This window comes from Phascolarctos cinereus, unplaced genomic scaffold, assembly GCF_003287225.1.
Source record: "Phascolarctos cinereus isolate Bilbo 61053 unplaced genomic scaffold, phaCin_HiC Scaffold_5;HRSCAF=322, whole genome shotgun sequence".
In the NCBI taxonomy this organism is placed as follows: domain Eukaryota; kingdom Metazoa; phylum Chordata; class Mammalia; order Diprotodontia; family Phascolarctidae; genus Phascolarctos; species Phascolarctos cinereus.
In genome coordinates this window covers 453,639,175-453,655,660 of record NW_027555958.1, presented here as the reverse complement: position 1 = coordinate 453,655,660, position 16,486 = coordinate 453,639,175, and the positions used below count along the sequence as shown (strand labels likewise).

Sequence of the window (16,486 nt, the reverse complement as noted above, 5' to 3'; positions counted from 1 at the left end):
GCCAAGTTAAAAGTTTTATGTAAATTAGGGGTCATTTTTTCAGCAGTAATATTACTATTGTACATTTATTTCTAAGTAACTTGACTGGCTAGGCCTAAAAATCAATCTCCCAGATATTTCCAAATGGAATTTATGCTTACAATTACATTAATTAATTGCAAGCAGATGGATAACTTTATTTTAGCCCCCAAAATACTTTAACATTAGCCAACTGATTGTTCTGCAAAGTTATTATTCCATTAACAAAGATAACACCAATTCTGCCGAATCTGATCTCCTTCACCCCAAAAGTATATTAAACATAGCCACAGAAATAAGCTGAAGGCTGAAGTCAATTTTTAACCACGTTTAAGTGTTTTTTCTACTTATTTAAGATATCAAGATCAGATGCAAAGGTCATGAAGGCCCTGGTCCAAAATCATCTCACTTGAACATGTGTTGTATAAGAAAAAGCTAACTCCCAAGCCTCACGACACATTAAGGAGATCAAATCACATTGTGCTAAGTATTTTAAGGGCACTCAATTGTATGCAATCCATCTGTTGCTCAACTAGAACATTAAATTGTGCAATCTGAACCTTTCATCTGGAACATGTTCCCTCTCTCATGGAAACCAACACTTTTATTCAATTGCTTCTTAAAACTTCTCTGTTAAAGGGGGGCAAACAAGGAAGCCTGTTTCCAGTTTAAAGCAACAGTCAGCCATGGCAAAGAGGCCAAGTCCCAAAAATCCTAAGGAGGCTTCTTCAGATCAAAGGTAGAAGTCAACACAAGCTCTCACATCAATCGACCAATTCACAAGCATTTATTAAGCACCTACCATGTGCTGGGCATTGGGGATATAAGCACAAAGAATGAAAGAATTCCTAATGGAAATGAGCTGACAAGAAGGACAACAAGCTGATGGGAGAGATGAGAATAGATTATTAATAATAATAATGATAATAGCTAATATTTATATAGTGCTTGCTACGTGCCACTACACTAACGCTTTACAAATATTGTTTCATTTGACCCTCACAGCAACCCTGCCAGGCAGGTGCTATTATAATCTCATTTTACAGATGAGGAAACAGGCAAGCAGAGGTTAAGTGACTTGCCCAGGGTCATACAGTTAGTAAGTGTCTGAACAACAAAAATATAGCATAAACATAAAGTGAATAAAGCAGCAAGGCCACTGGAATAAGATTACTCAGACATTCACACTGCATTGCAAATCAGTTCAAGGTGCTGACTTTCCCCCAGGTTATACACAAAACCCTTCTGAAATGAACAGAGCCTCCATCCTTCCCTGAGGCCATTTGGAAGAAGGCAGAGGGTGCTTATGATTCACCAGGAGAGAGAAAGGGACTGGACCGGCCATGCCCCTGGCAGAGTTCACAGTCCTCCCCTTGGTACTTAGCCATGTTGACTGCTCCCCAAACCTGACAACCATCTCCTCCATCCATGCAGGCCCTGGTCCTTCCTCCATTCCTGGAATGAATTCCCCTCTCCTTCTCCTAGCCTTTTAGAATCCTTACCTTCCTTCGAAGCTAGCTCAGATGCTGCCTCCTCTGGGAAGCCTTCCCTGATCCTCCCATTCACTGAATTTCCTTTTCTGGAGATCTTTAATCTGTCCTTTACCCCTGTAGCATGCTTCTCTATCAAACTCTGGGGCTGAAGTTAGGTTGTGAAGTCAGGCAGTCAGGACACTTACTATGTGAATAAGTCAACTCATGTCTCAGTTTCCCCTTTTGTAAAAAGAAGACAATAACACACTGCTTCCCTTGCAGGGTCATTCCAAGGAAAGCAGCATGTAAGTTTCAAAGCTCTATCAAAATCCAAGTTATTATTTTTGTTATTACTGTATCCCCCAGGAGAACACATGCTGCCCCAGCTCTAAGGACTCTATGCTCTACACCGAACGGAGCAGCGAGCGGCTCAAACTTAAATATGGACAACATACCCTGCATGAGAAGTGCATTAGAGAATTCAAAACAAGGTGTGATAAGAGGTCACAGCCAATCTGGGCAACAAAGTCCAACATTCAGGAGTGAGGCATGTAACTGTCTGTGAGAAAGATAAGCAGGACCAGTATTTATACTCTGTTGAATTCCTTAGAAAAGTTAGCAGACAGTTGGATAACACAAAGTGTTCAAATAATGAATGTCTCAATCCAAAAGATTTTCAAATCAAAAAACTCTTTTTGTTGTATACAAAATGGATTCTGTCTCTCCACCTTATCTATCACCCTCACCTGAAATCTAACCCTAAGTCCCCCCAAAAAAAGACCCATTCACTCTTCTCAATCAGTCAAACAAGCATTGACAGAGCCAGCAGGCTCTGTGCTCAGCAGTAGGGACCCAAAGGCCAGACTGAAGCAATCTCTGCCCTCAAGAAGCTTTCACTGTATAATTCAGTAGTACATACATTTACAGATACCTATAAGACATTTCATTGTTCAGTCCTTTCAGTAGTATCTGACTCTCAGTGACCCCATGTGGGATTTTCTTGGCAGAGATACTCAAGTGGTTTGCCATTTCCTTCTCCAGCTCATTTCACTGATAAGGAACTGAGGCAAACAAGGTGAAGTGACTTGCCCAGGGTCATACAGCTAGTAAGTGTCTGAGGTGGGATTTGACTTCAGGAAGATGGGTCTTCCTGACTCGACGCCTGGTGCTCCATCCACCAAACCACATAGCATACAAACCAAATACAAGGTAGCCTTGGAAGGGAGAAGACATTAGCAGCAGATAGGCCTCATCCAGAAGGTGGCATTAGATCTGAATCTTGAAGAGACCCCGGGATTCCAGGAGGCCCAACTGAACATGGCCGTGTCAAGGGCTGCACGACATCTCTCAGGCATGTCTACCTCTACCATCCCATGTGAGCCTGTCTTTGCATCCCCACTTCAGCACAGAGCCCAGCACACGGTGAGCACTCAATCAATGCTTGTTGACTTACCCTGTAACTTCATCACCTCCCTACAAATGTCTCCTAGATGTTCATCTCCAACACAAGCTCTGCCTGCAGCTCTAGGCCCCTATTTCTTACCACTGGCTAGAAATCTCCCTAGCCTCCCCAGCACCTAAAACTCAACATGACCAAAACTAACTTTACATTCCCCCTCAGAAAACAAAAACAAACCAAAACACAGCCCCTGCCCTTAAATTCTGCATTTCTGTTGATGGTGAAACCATCCTCCCAGTCACCCAGGACGGTAACTCTGAAGTCACCTCTGACCCCTCCCTCTGCCGGCGGCCAAGTCCTGCTAAGTATGTCTTCTGTCGGTCCCCTCCCTTGCAGCAATCGCCTTAATTAAAATCTCCCAGCCCACTTCCCTCGACCTCTGGTCTCTCCCTTCTACACTATATCCCAGGTAATCTTTCTAATATATCTCTACAATTATACCCCTCCTCTAATCAAAAACCTCTCCCCAAAGCCTCCTAGATAAGGTGTTAACTCCTTAGCCTCTCCTTAATGCCCTCTATCATTTTTTTTCCAGCCCTTTTTGGCAGGGACAAAAAATAGCATCCCAATCCTAATTCAGAGATCACAAAACTTTATAGCTGGAAAGGATCGAAAAACAGGAAGGTTTGAAGCAGCCTTGAAATGACCCAAAAATTGATAACACTTCCAAAACCACTATTAACATTTGTAAAGATCAGCAGATTTACTGTGACTTCTCAGTTTCCTGGGTCAAAATTGAAGAAAATTCTCACTCAAAGAAAAATGTCTATGGTCCCTTTTCCTGGTCCCTTTCTACTCAGATGCCTTCCACCTATTCAGTCATATCTTGTAGGTATCGAGACACCTACAAATGGTGTCCTCCACTCTACTGTGAGTCCTCAGAGCAAAGACTGTTTCTGCCTTTCCTTATATGCATAGTATTATAAATGCTTGTTGACTCTTTCTTAGCTGAAGAAGTAAAATTGGTCAGTTTAATTCAACAAATATTTATTCAAAAAACATAACCAAATTCATTGGCAATTAAGCAGAAAATACATAATTTAAGCACATACGCCCATTTGCCCTAACTGGACAGTATTAAAGCAGGTAGGAACATCTCACAGATCCAGGCAGCACATTTTCAAAGCTAATTCTATGGAAATGTTTAGCTGCTACCAAACTGATCTGACCTCATGCCCCCACTGAGCCCATTCAGGTCCAGATACCAGCTCCACATCCTGCCCCTCTCCCCCCAACCATCCCATCTTCCTGCTGCATGCTTGGAAGCCCTTCCAAGCTTCATTTTCCAATTCTCTCAGAACCCTCTTGTCATGTGTTGTTCAAGTAGCCAGTGGAACAACGCCTCGGAGGTCATCATCCCAGGCCATTTTCCAGGAATCTAAATTCTATTTTAGATGACACTCCAGCCACTGGCCACACATCAGATGTCCTCAAAATGTGGCCAAATTGTCAATATATGGCATGTAAACTTTTACTTTCCAGTAACTGTCAGCCCTTTTCAGATGACTTAACTCAACTCATCAGGGTTTCCATGGTCTCCCCCAAAGAGCAGCCCCATCACTAGATACTCGCCCAGAGACTCAAGAAGAATCAACTCTCCATGAAGACTCAAGCACTGGAATGAGGGGAATTCTCTTTCTTATCTCTTGACAAAAGGGTAGGATCTCATCTGGCAAAAATGATTTCTATCTAGTCCTGTCCACAGCCAGGAATGCAGATTAAATCACCACCCCAGGTGTGACGTAGTCTCTCTCCACATCTGCACCTGTGGCAATCCACCCCTAATCTCATGGCACCACATCCCCTGACTGCACCTCCTCAGTCCTCCTACCACCATTTGGGCCTCTCTGAAGCCCTCATTACAATATACCTGGAGTCAGAGCCTCCCACGCACCCCTCTCACCAAGGGCAGAAGGTGCCCCTCGTTCCTTCCCTGCATCACCAGTGCCCGGCCCAGTCAATCAAAACCAATAAGGGCTTACTCAATGTTTATGGAATTGAACTAAACCCCCTCTGTGCTGCTTTTTTTTAACCTTCTGAGAGTGGTCAGTGACTATGTCAACCAAAGGGAAGGCGATAAGGAGAGTCCTGGTGTGAGGCAGCGGCACATAAGCTCCCAGAGTGACTGGGGGCAAATGTCACCAACTGTCTTCATTAGGCACAAGCGTACGAGCCAAGCAAGGCAGCTCGGCACAGGGGAGCGGGAACGTAGCCCAGGAGCCCCGGGCAGTTCGAGCCTGGCTAGAGAACTCTGGAAGCCCACTGCACAGAGACACTCACAGACAGCAGAGGAGTGGACGTGATGAGGGCGCTGACAGAGAACGAGGGAGGCTAGAATCCATGTTAAAGGGGCAGGAAGAGAACCAGGAGGGTGCAGTGCCATGGAAGCCAAGAGATGAGAGGCTATTGAGGAGGCCAAACAGTGCAGAGGAGTCAAGGAGACAAAGAAGGGAGGCAGGAGGACGTGGGTGAAACCTCTGGATTTAGAGAGGACGCAATCTCTGACTCTGCAAAGAGCCTCTTCAGCAGAGCGGAAGGGGCAGACACTAGGGAGAAGGAGATCACCCATTCTAGAGTAGGGTCTTCAATCTCCAGGGCCCATGAAGTCGAGCCTCTGCGCGTGTTGAAAACGGTATGTCAACATAACTCCTTTCCTTTGCAGTCCTACAGATTTTATCTGATCCACTTACAAATACTGCCCTGAGAAGAGGCCACAGGCTCCCCCAGAGTGACTGCCCAGGGGATCCATGACACAAAAAAAGGAGGAATCCTTGCTCTGGAAGCACTATCTGAGCCCAGAGAAGACACATTTCCCTTCAGACCAATCCCAGAACCACCCCGTTTAATGCACAAACCCGACACTAGTAAGTATAAAATCGGTATTAGGATTACCTGTAGCCCCAAGGGGGTGGCCCTTGGAAATCAATCCACCACTAGGGTTTATGACCCACTTCCCTCCGTAAGTATTGTCTCCTCTATCAATCAGCTCTCCTGCCTTTCCTAAAAAATAAAGATCAAAAATAAAACTGAAGCTGATATCAGACATGTTTCTTAAGTTCAGTGTTATGGTTGGAAATTTATTTAGGCAAACATTTCATGGCAGTACAAATTAAAAACAATTCTGACAGAGGGGCATAGAAAAAATTCTATGAACTGGTGCAATCACATACATGGAAAGAATCACCACCGTGAGACAAACCAAATCAGATGCTGGGACACTGTCAAGATGAAAGAAAGAGAAAAAGTCCCCCTGCCCTTTGCGTGAGGCAGGGTCCCTGGCAAGGAATGCTACACCTCCTGCCAAATTGTTTCAAAGTGTTGATTGGTTTTACGGATGGTTTCTCCTCTTCTCGTGCTTAATCATTCGTGATATTAGATGGCTCCCTGGAAGAAGGGAGGGGCCCATCACAAACCAGCCCAGCAGGACCTGGGCTTCCTGTCAGCTAATATGAAGTGCCAGAAGACATGTCAACAGCATTAGAAGCAGAAGACACTTACTAGTTGTGTGACCCTGGGCAAGTCACTTAATCATTGCCTGACTCAGTTTCCTCATCTCTAAAACGGTTAATAATAACACTGACTCCCCAGGGCTGTGAGGTTCAAACGAGACCATATTTGTCTTGCCCTCTGCAAACCTTACAGCACCACATAGACACAAGCTATCCCCATCCGCCGATGTCCCATCCACCTTTTCTGGGTACAGAGCCCAGAGCGGCATGAGCACTGCTCGTACCTTCAGCACATAATCCCAGAGCTTCATAAGTGATGAGCTCATTCGAAGAGAAACAGTCGTGAAGTTCAATGACATTGACATCCTTTGGCTTCAGACCGGACTTTTCATAGCACCTTCTGGCTGCTTCTTTACTCAAGTCAAAGCCGACCTGAAGCCAAAAAGAAACAAATTAACAGCATGAAAATGGGGTGGCTTCAGCAAAAATTATTTACAGAAATACAACCCTTGGTTAACTTGTACATGGCCCTGCCAGCAGAGGATCGACCACACCAGAGAACAGGCAAATGTACCACTTGTAGTACTCAGGGAGGCATCCACCCACTTACAGACAGACAATCCAAAGACTCTGTCTCTAAGCGGAGGCCCCACCCCTGCCTTAGACCCTCGCAAGCCTTTATGAAGCGTCTATTAGAGAGCAGCTTCTAAAACACACCTCAGGTCTCCTGAATAATACACTAATAGCCAACTAATCTCTGCTTCCATGTAGAGACATATCCTGCCCGTCACTAAATGACCACAACATCATGGTGGTCAGGGAGTCCCAAGGCCCAGTGATGCCACAGTTAAGTTTTACACCTCTAAGGCAGCGTTTGGTTATAAGAGATTAACATAACAATGTGATTATAAAACAAAGTTGGTGAGGACAATTTATGTGGAATGTGCTTAATTAACCTCTGCCCTTCTAAGCAGCATCTTCTCTAGTGATCCAGCCCAGCGAAGAACAACCTTGTGTGACTGGGCATTTTCCCATTTACTGACCAGAGGTCCTGGGGTTTGCCAATGAGCTGATAACCATGTAGGTTAATTTGGGGATTTTTTTTCAGACAGGTCTACAATTTTACTGTTGTAGGGAGGTCCTGGTATCAAAACTCTCTCCATCAATGGACTTCAGCCAGTTGTCTAGATCTGACAGCATTCCAGAGCTGCCTTGGCACCTGAAAGGGTAGGAGGCTTTCCCAGGGTCACAAAGTTAGCACGTGCCGGAAGAAGGGCTCCCTGAGCCCATGGCCAACACTCTGCCCACTGTGCCTCACTCATTTTGCATGTTAATTTAACGACCAGAGTAAAAAGAGAAAATAAGAGTGTGATGATAGATAATGCGAAGAATGTGTAAACACACACACACACACACACACACACACACACACAAATCCGCTGAGTATTTCTCAAAAGAGAAGGTCTAAGGGGGAATAGAAAGGCTGCCTTCAAGTATCTGAAGGGTGACCATGTGAAGAAAGACCAGAAGTCCCCACTGGTTCTGCTTGGCCCCAGAGGAAAGAGCTCCGAACCAGGGTGTAGGGAGAGAAAGATTCAGACTAGACAGAACAGATGTTAATTTCCCAACCATCAGAGATGTCCAAGAGGGGATGGGCTCCACCCTCCCTGGATGCCTCCAAGCAAAAGCTGGTGGAGATTCTGGTTGGGTACAGAAGTATCCAGCATCCCCTCCCACCCTAAGAGTTGCTATGATTTGTAAATTGAAGTAAAGGAAAAAGCAGAACTTCAGGCGTACCACTTTAATCATGCTGTTGTCTTTGAAAGTGCTGGTGAGGTCCGTCACCATCTCTTGGGCCACAATCTCCACAGCTCTGGATTGCAGGTTATGCTTAATTACAAATGATTCATTTGCCAAAATCACTGCGGCCGCACCATCAGAAGTAGGACTGAGAAAAAGCAGAAATCATCATTTCCTCACAGACCATGATTAGGCCTTACATTTCACCCTGGGATAGAGAGAAAAATGCCTATCCATTCTGGTCCAGCCAGCTCCTGGTGACCCCCCTGGCTTCTACAGACTGGAGGATCCAGGCCCTGGGCATCTAGCCTCCTCTCCCTTATTCTACTCCTACTTTGAACTGGTGGGCCCCAGGGAAACAGAAAGAAGAAAACACACTGCATCATACATGCAGTTTCTCACATTTCTAGGAAAGTGTTAGAAACTGAAAGCTCTATGAAGCAACTAGGAGGTGTAGGCCTCACTTATGGGTCTCACTTGTCCATCTTGTCCCTATCGCCCATTACATGGGACAACTATGGAGAAGGCACCTTCCATCACAAAGGTCCCTTTGACAGAGGGGGAAGAGCACCCAAGGAAGGTCCTGCAGGTGTCTCTGCCTGCCTTGTGGCCACGGGCAGCTGCCAAGGGCTGTCACGCATCCACACCCAGAGCCACGAAGGGCCTGCCTCCATCACTGCCAGCCCCTCCCAGGGAGCTCACTAGAACAGCCTCGAATCGCAGAGCAGGCTACAGCTGGGGGGATTCACCGGAACCCAATGGGGAGGGGCTGGATGGTCACATTGCAGTTTCCTCTCAAGGGGGTTTCAAGCAAGGAAGCGAGTAGGCTGAGAACAATACGCCCTGCAGAGCAGGTGAGCTCTGACTAAGAGTGAAGCCCGAGCTTGGGCCCCAAAGAGCTGAGGCTGAAACACGCCTCCTTCCTCTGGGCAGAGGGGAAGGGGGAACCACAGCTGAGAATGAGGGCACAGGCACCCAGGTGTGGCAGCTAGGTCTCTTAGTCGTGTGTAAACGGTCTTCTTGGTTATAAGGGAAGGCTCAAGGAGAGGGAGAACATTTAACAGTAACATCAATGCAGCATAAAAATTAAAGGCAATAATGCTGAGTGGTTCTAATGACCAATCTTGGCCACTGAGAAGACACGAGAACACACCTCCTTCCTCCCAGCACAAGGGTGGGTTTTTCTTATGGCCTGCTCAGATGGAGTGGGATGGTGTAAAAACAAAAGGAATTGATAAAGTTTTAAAAAGATGCTACACAACTAGGTATAAACATGAAAACTCAGCAGAGAACTAAGAGAAAGGAAGGCAAGTTTTGAGAGCAATGTGTCTAATAGTTTGCAAGGAAGAGAGGAAAGAGGAAAAGGCAGCAATTCCAGAGCAGCAGAGGAAGGATTCCCTCTGCTACTGGCAGGGGTATCCTCGGCAGAGAGAGCCCCGAGGGCAGGTGGTGCCTGTCCTCAGAACAGGGGTTGTTGCAGATTCCACGCAATGTCAGAATGATCTTTCTTACCAACACTGCAAGAGAGTCAAATAATCAAAGACTTTTCGAGAATTCATCACTTCATCCAAGTTGTACTTCTGCTGGAACTGGGAATACCTAGGTACAAAATGGTCAGTTACTAGAGCATGTGAGATGGGGGCTACCATGCAGGAAAGGGGAGGAATAGAGGAGATAGGGAGGGAGGGACAGAAGGGGGAGGGAGAGAGGGAGGAGGAAGGAGGGAGGGACAGAGGAGGGAGGGATGGAGGGAGGGAGCAGCCAGGACAAGAGCAAAGGTCTTTGGGAACAGCTCCAGGGTTCAGCAACGCATCTTCCTGGATGCCAAGGATTTACTATCCAAAGCTACTGTTCAAAGTAGGAAAAAAAATCCTCACTCTTAAATACTTTATTTTCTTCTCAAAGGATAACATAATAAGGGCCAAAGCCAATCCAGACAAATCGGTTCCCTTTGGGCCAGATTCTGTGCCTGTTTGGAGGAGTCACATCTGATGAAGATGAGGCAAACGACCTCCTCATCCTTCTTCTCCTCTTCCTCCTTGTCCTCCTTCTTCTCCTTTCTCTTCCTTCCTCTTCCTCCTCCCTCCTCCTTCTCCATCCTCCCCCCTCCTCCCCTTCTCCCTCCTCCTCTTCCTTGTCCTCCTTCTCCTCTTTCTTCTCCCTTCTCCTCCTTCCTCTTCCTTGTCCTTCTTCTTCTTCCTCCTCCCCCTCCCTGTTCTCCCTTCTCCTCCTCCTTCTCTTCCTCCTCTTCCTTGTCCTCTTTCCCCCTTCCTCCTCCTCTTCCTTGTCCTTCCTCCTCCTCTTCCTCTTCCTTGTCCTTCTTCCTCCTCCTCTTTCCTCCTCCCCCTCCTTGTCCTCCTTCTCCCTCCTCCTCTTTCCTCCTCCTCCTCCCTCCTCCCCCTCCTTGTCCTCCTCCCTCCTCCTTCTTCTTCCTCCTCCTCCTCCTCCTCTCCTGGCTCTGCTTCTGACTCACGAGATGTTGGCACAAGGCCTCAGCTGCCTCTTCATCCTGGAGGATCCCTCTGCCTCAGAGGCACCTTCCTCCTCTTGGCGAGTTCCTTCCAGAACCTCCATTTAAAAGCTCACCAGCTTTTGCTGCTCTGCTGGCTCCATGCTGACTCTCAGACTTTGATAACATGCTCCCTCACTGGTACCTCCTCCTCCCTGACTGTTTCCACTCCCTTTTCTGTGTAATCTTCCCTAATTATAATGTAAGCTCTTTGAGGGCAGGGATTCTTTTTGCTTTAATTTGTATCCCCAGCATTCTGTATATAGCAAGCACTTAATAAATGCTTCTTATTGATTAAGTGCCTTCTGAATGCAGATCACTGTGCCGGGCAAGGGGGACTGCCAAATTCAGATATAATAGGATCTTTGCCCACAAAAAGCTTACGGTCCAGGAAAGTGATAAGATCCCAACAAAGATAACTGCAAGGCACCACAAAATCACCTAAGTGCCTCAGGAAGGTGTGAAACAAAGTTCTACAGGAGGTCCAAGGGGGAAGGTAGTCACTGACAGGAAGTGATGGTGGGGAGAGGCATTCCGAGCACAGAGGCCAGGCCCAGCAGGGTGAGATGGAAGGCTGGGAGCTCAGAACAACAAGGCGTCCAGGGGCAGCTAGGTGGCACAGTGGATAGAGCTCCAGCCTTGGAGTAAGGAGGACCTGAGTTCAAATCCGGCCTCAGCCACATAATACTTACTAGCTGTGTGACCCTGGGCAAGTCACTTAACCCCATTGCCTAGCCAAAAAAAAAGAGTAATAATAACAACAAGGTGTCCTGTTCAGTTGGCATCGAGCATGCATGAGGTCAGTGTGCAATGACCTTGGGAAAGGCTTCACACCAATCAGTCCATTTCTGACCACTTAAGCCCCACAGAATCAGTGTGACTGCTCTTTCTATGAGACAATTGTTCAAACATCTGGAGACAGCCACCATGTCATACCTTTTCCAGTCTCAATAATTTCAGTTCCTTCAACCATTACTTCACATGACATGAGTTCCAGTTTTCTCACCATCCTATGGCTCCCTAGCCCATCAATGTCTCTCTTCAAACATGACAATGTATGACTTTGTGGTGAATTATAATCTGTTTTATATTGTTATCTTATCACTTAAGATATTGATCGTTTCTTCCCAACCAGCTGGTAGACTCCCAGAAAATCACACCGTGCCCTCTCCTTCCTCCATCATCCACACTTTGCCCAGCCCAGGGCTGAATCAGTGCCCAGGGGGGCCTCCCTCAATGAACGACCAATTCCCTTCATGCGAGGGCCTTTCTTCTGTTGATTATCCCCAATTTAGCCTGAACGTATCTTGTTAGGACATATTTGTTCTGATGTTGTCTCCCCCGTTAGACTGCAAGCTCCTTGAGGGCAGGGACTGGCTTTTGCCTTTCTTTGTACCCTCAGTGCATAGCACAGTGCCTGGCATGAAGCAGGTGCTTAATAAATGCTAGCTGACTTGACTTGAACCCAGGTCCCTTTCACCTGATCCCAGTACTGCTGATTCAACCATCTTACTGGTGGCTGGTCTTGCTTCTTAGATAAGACTAAGGGAGATGTGTGGAGTAGAGTGGGAAGAGGCCTGGATTCAGAGTCAGAGAACATGAGCTGGATTCTTGGCCTCCGCTTTATTATGAGCAATAAAGCTTTGCCTATCATTGCAGGAAACCCTGGATTTTTCATTCTGCCAGTTCTCTGGGGTACTTACGGATTATTGACTGAATGGTTGTGATTCTTCCAAGCAATTTTTGCAAAATGTTCAATTTTTGTGCCTGTGGAAAAGTTAAACATCTGTTAAAAGTAGATAAGTGTCTCCTACTACTTTATTTATATAACAGTAATAAAAGGTAATGGTACCCTCTACCGAATTCAATCATGCCACATTTCCTTCCCCACTTGGAAAGCATACTGAACTGTCCCAACACGTAAAAACCTATTTCCAATTAAATTGGAATCTAGTTATCAACTGGAGTCAACTAGTAAGCAGAAACAATGAAGATATCTAAAAACCAGCCTATTCTACCTGACCCAAGGGTTGATTTCAGCTGGTTCCCTGGGCTCACTAATAAGCTGCTAAAAATGTAAGAGAGTCCATTGTAGTAAAGAGCTGACAGAAACTGTCCAGAGAGGCTGGAATAATGTCTATACTCCTCTGGACTTCCTTGATTTACAATCATTCTTTAAGGCCTGCTGAGTATCCTGCTCTTCCTCTGATCAAGACACTTATACAAGATTGGTGAGAAAGGGAGGGAGCCTGAAGCAGCAGCAGCTGGATCTGAGCAAAGGACTTGATGTGATAGCGCCAACTTTTAGCAGGACACCAAGTGAAAAAACAATGCAAGGCTCATCCATCAGCAGCACTCAGATTCAACCTACTGAGGGGTCTGCCTGGACCAAAGTGATCTTAAGACCCAGTTGGCATAGAGAAGGGAAGCCCAAGAAGGAACATGATTCCCAACTCCCCATACCAGAGGACACACTGGCCTAGGCTAGAACTAGAAGCAGCTGGTGCAAATTCTGAGGACATAGATTTCATCAGTCAAATGAAAGGAAGAGCCTTTCCAAGACTGGAATGGGATTATCTGGGAGACATGAGCATTCCACCCTCAGAGTCAAGTGATCAAGGATGAAGTACTCCAACTTTCAAACTGTATCAATCTTCTCATTTTCAAAATGTTTAAAAACATTAATAATCTTCTGTATATGCTGGCTAGGCATATCAAGAGCTCTTAGCAACTGTAAAATAATACCCTCGAATTCTGATAACGTCTCTGGCTCAGTGAAAGGTCACGGGAATGAGAAATAGTATTCCAACTAAAATTTGCTTCCAATCTTAGCATTTTCTTGACATTTGTTTTAAATATCATAAAGTCTGAAACGAGAAAAACATTCCCAAATGGGGCGTGTATATTAACACTTAACAGTACTAACAATGGAGACACACCACATTCTGCTTTCCAGATGTTTTCCAATCTTATATTTAAAATCGCAGTCTGAGCCACGATGCCATCCTGAGGAGCAGCATAATAGAGTGGATTCAAGCCCTGGTTCCTGTGCCTACTAGCCATGTGAAAATGAGCAAGTCACTGTGACTTTCTGAGCCTTGGTTTCCTCATCTGCAGAGTGGGCATAAAACTTGCAACAAGCTAACATTCAGTTGCTGTAAGGAGGGCAACAAATGGTCCAGTTTTTTTTCTTTTAACTTCATAAAACACACTAGAAAATAAGCTAGGTAGCATTAACCAACCAAGCACAGTTCAAAGTCCGAAGAAGAATGGTTTATTTTACAGCACCTACACTACTTGGTTGTTCTGAATGCTGAGCAAAGACAGGCGCTCTCCAGATATTTACAGTAAAAACAAGGAAGCAGATCGTCCAGAGAAAAGATGTGACATACACCAATGATCTCTGATTTCTCTCCTGACAGAAGCGAATCAGCAGACAGCCTGCGCAAGTGGCTGAGTTCCAGGTGCCAAGTCCGGCACAGCAGAGTGAGGCTGGACCCTCACGCCCTCTGTGGCCAGGTCCTCTCTAAATTTGCTAGAGCTTACTTGCCCTCCAGGGAGCTTCACCAGAGCCACCACCATTCTCTAGTCATCAGAGAAGGATGTGAGGATGCAACAGACATAATGCCACACTTTTTAAATGAGAGACGCATCAGTATGTAAGCGTCAGTATTTCAGAGAGCCACGATGGCATCAGTGTGCAGATTCCTTCTGCCAACAGGGAGCAAGAGACCCTCAACCCCTTGGAAATCTGCTATGGCTACAGCATTTATCATCCCATAGGAATCCCAAGGCAAAGCCTCTCCAGGCTGAATTGGGTTGTTCATCAGATAATAGACAAAGCCTTTCGATGGGCCCTGGCATGAAACATTTCAGCCTGCTGGGACATGCCAGGGCCTGCCTTCTGCTGTGAGAACCCAGGCTGCCACCCCCCCCCACCATACCGTGCTGCTACAGAGACACAGAAGGACAATGGAGAAAGTAAAGGCAGCAAGAACTGCTATGGGCTGAGACTCCAATATCATTTTAGATTAATGTGGCCTCCCTACGTGATATAAGCAAATCCCACCCAGCTAGATAACGTGAAAGCGGTACCAAGAGGTCATCCAAGTCACATAGGAACAGAGTGCCCCAAGGGGCTTAAAAAAGAAGCCCTGTGTGCGCCTTCCTGCCCACAGGAGGGGCAGAGCCTTCGGCACGTGGCCAACAATCTAGGGGGTTTCTAAGGGCAAGTACAGCTCAGGCCCCACCTGGCCCTCCTCCAGCCCCTCTGCGCTCTGCACAACAGAGACCTGAACAGCCGGGTTCTCCCACAAGTCTGCCTTGCCTAATCACCCTCAAGTAGCATTTCTGAAGGTACCATATTTCTCCATGTGTTCTTTGCCAGCATATCCAAAGAGCTGAGCTGCCACGGGAGCTGGGGACAGGCCATACTTGTCAACCATCACCTCCATGTGTTTGTCTATTGGATTGGTCCGATCTAAGTACTGAGGGAAACACAAAAATTCAAGATGCTGACCAAATGGTTCTTTCCTGATGGAGTGTAAAGGAAAACACATTATTGTCAAGTACAGACTTGTGGGCAGAGGGAAATGATAGTGATGAGGACCAGGGGAGGGGCAGAAACGCCCCTGCTCTCCAGTGTCCCAGGAGAGAAGAATCAAATACATCAGCAGACACACCCTAGAAATTCAGTTCAATTCGATAAGCATTTATTAATCAGATGCTAAGAGTAAGACACCGGGGCTAGGTGCTAAGGATACAAATCCCAAACCCCAGCAGTCCCGGCCCTCCAAGAGCTTCCATCCTAGGTATGGCTGAGCGGAGAGAGTGCTGGATCGGAGTCAGGAGGACGTGACCTCAGGCAAGCCACTTAACCTCTGACTTCAGTGTCCTAACCTAGGAGACTGGCCCCCATGGGCTCCACATTCATAATCCTGGGCACACCGCTACGGAACACAAAGAGAATACAAGGTCATGGGCAGGATTAAGAGCAAGCAGGAAAGATAAATGTATCTGAGCAGCGGGAAGTATGCCGATGATGCGATGGTGCTGCCATTGTTTGACTTGCTGTGACCCCCTTTGGGGGGTTTTGGCCGAGATACTGGAGTGCTTTGTCATTTCCTTCTCCAGCCCATTTTACCGATGAGGAAATTGAGGTGAACAGGGCGAAATGACTTGCCCAGGGTCACAGAGCTAGTGTCTGAGGCCAGATGTGAACCCAGGAAGATGAGTTTTCCTGCCTCCAGGCCCGGTGCTCTACCCACTACATCGCCTACATTCTAATAGAAGAAAAAGAATCAAGTGGGTCTTAGAACCCCAATGTCTTCAGAGGGTGTCACGGGAATTCATTAAGAAAAACAGAGGACCTAGGACTATATTGGCTCTATTCTGAAGGGGTTTTAATTGTTTTTACAACAACTTAGTATCTCTCTGTATCACCCTGCATTATCCCGGAATGCCTTCATTTCCCCCTCTCTATCACCCCTCCTGGAAACCCATCCCTTCTAACAAAATAAATAAATAAATCAAAAGAAAAAATGGAAAGTTGAGCAATACGTAAACAACAATTTGACAGTGTTTCCAGTGTCCCACACCCACTGACACCCTGCCTCCCTACAAAGGGGTGCCAGGTGCCTGCCCTCGTCTCTTCTTTGGGCCCAAGCCTGCTCTTCGTAAATGGCAGCACTCATCATCAGTGGTCCCGAGGTGGTTGTTCTGTCTCCTCACGTGGCTCTCATCACTGTCTGTGCTGCTTCCTTGGCTCTGCTTTCTTCAC

The 16,486-nt window shown here is 46.4% G+C and overlaps 1 protein-coding gene across 4 annotated transcripts in view; it reads right to left on the bottom strand.

The window, feature by feature from the left end:
• SCP2 (sterol carrier protein 2) overlaps positions 1–16,486 on the bottom strand; it is a 71,613-nt gene that overhangs the window by 33,330 nt on the left and 21,797 nt on the right. For all 4 annotated transcript variants that reach the window (XM_020987797.2, XM_078156641.1, XM_078156642.1 and 1 more), the window contains 6 exons: positions 15,068–15,194; positions 12,411–12,474; positions 9,711–9,797; positions 8,196–8,346; positions 6,683–6,830; positions 5,842–5,949 (listed from right to left, as the gene is read on the bottom strand). In XM_020987797.2, coding sequence (XP_020843456.2) covers positions 5,842–5,949; positions 6,683–6,830; positions 8,196–8,346; positions 9,711–9,797; positions 12,411–12,474; positions 15,068–15,194 — 685 coding nt within the window. The remainder of the gene's footprint in view (positions 1–5,841; positions 5,950–6,682; positions 6,831–8,195; positions 8,347–9,710; positions 9,798–12,410; positions 12,475–15,067; positions 15,195–16,486) is intronic.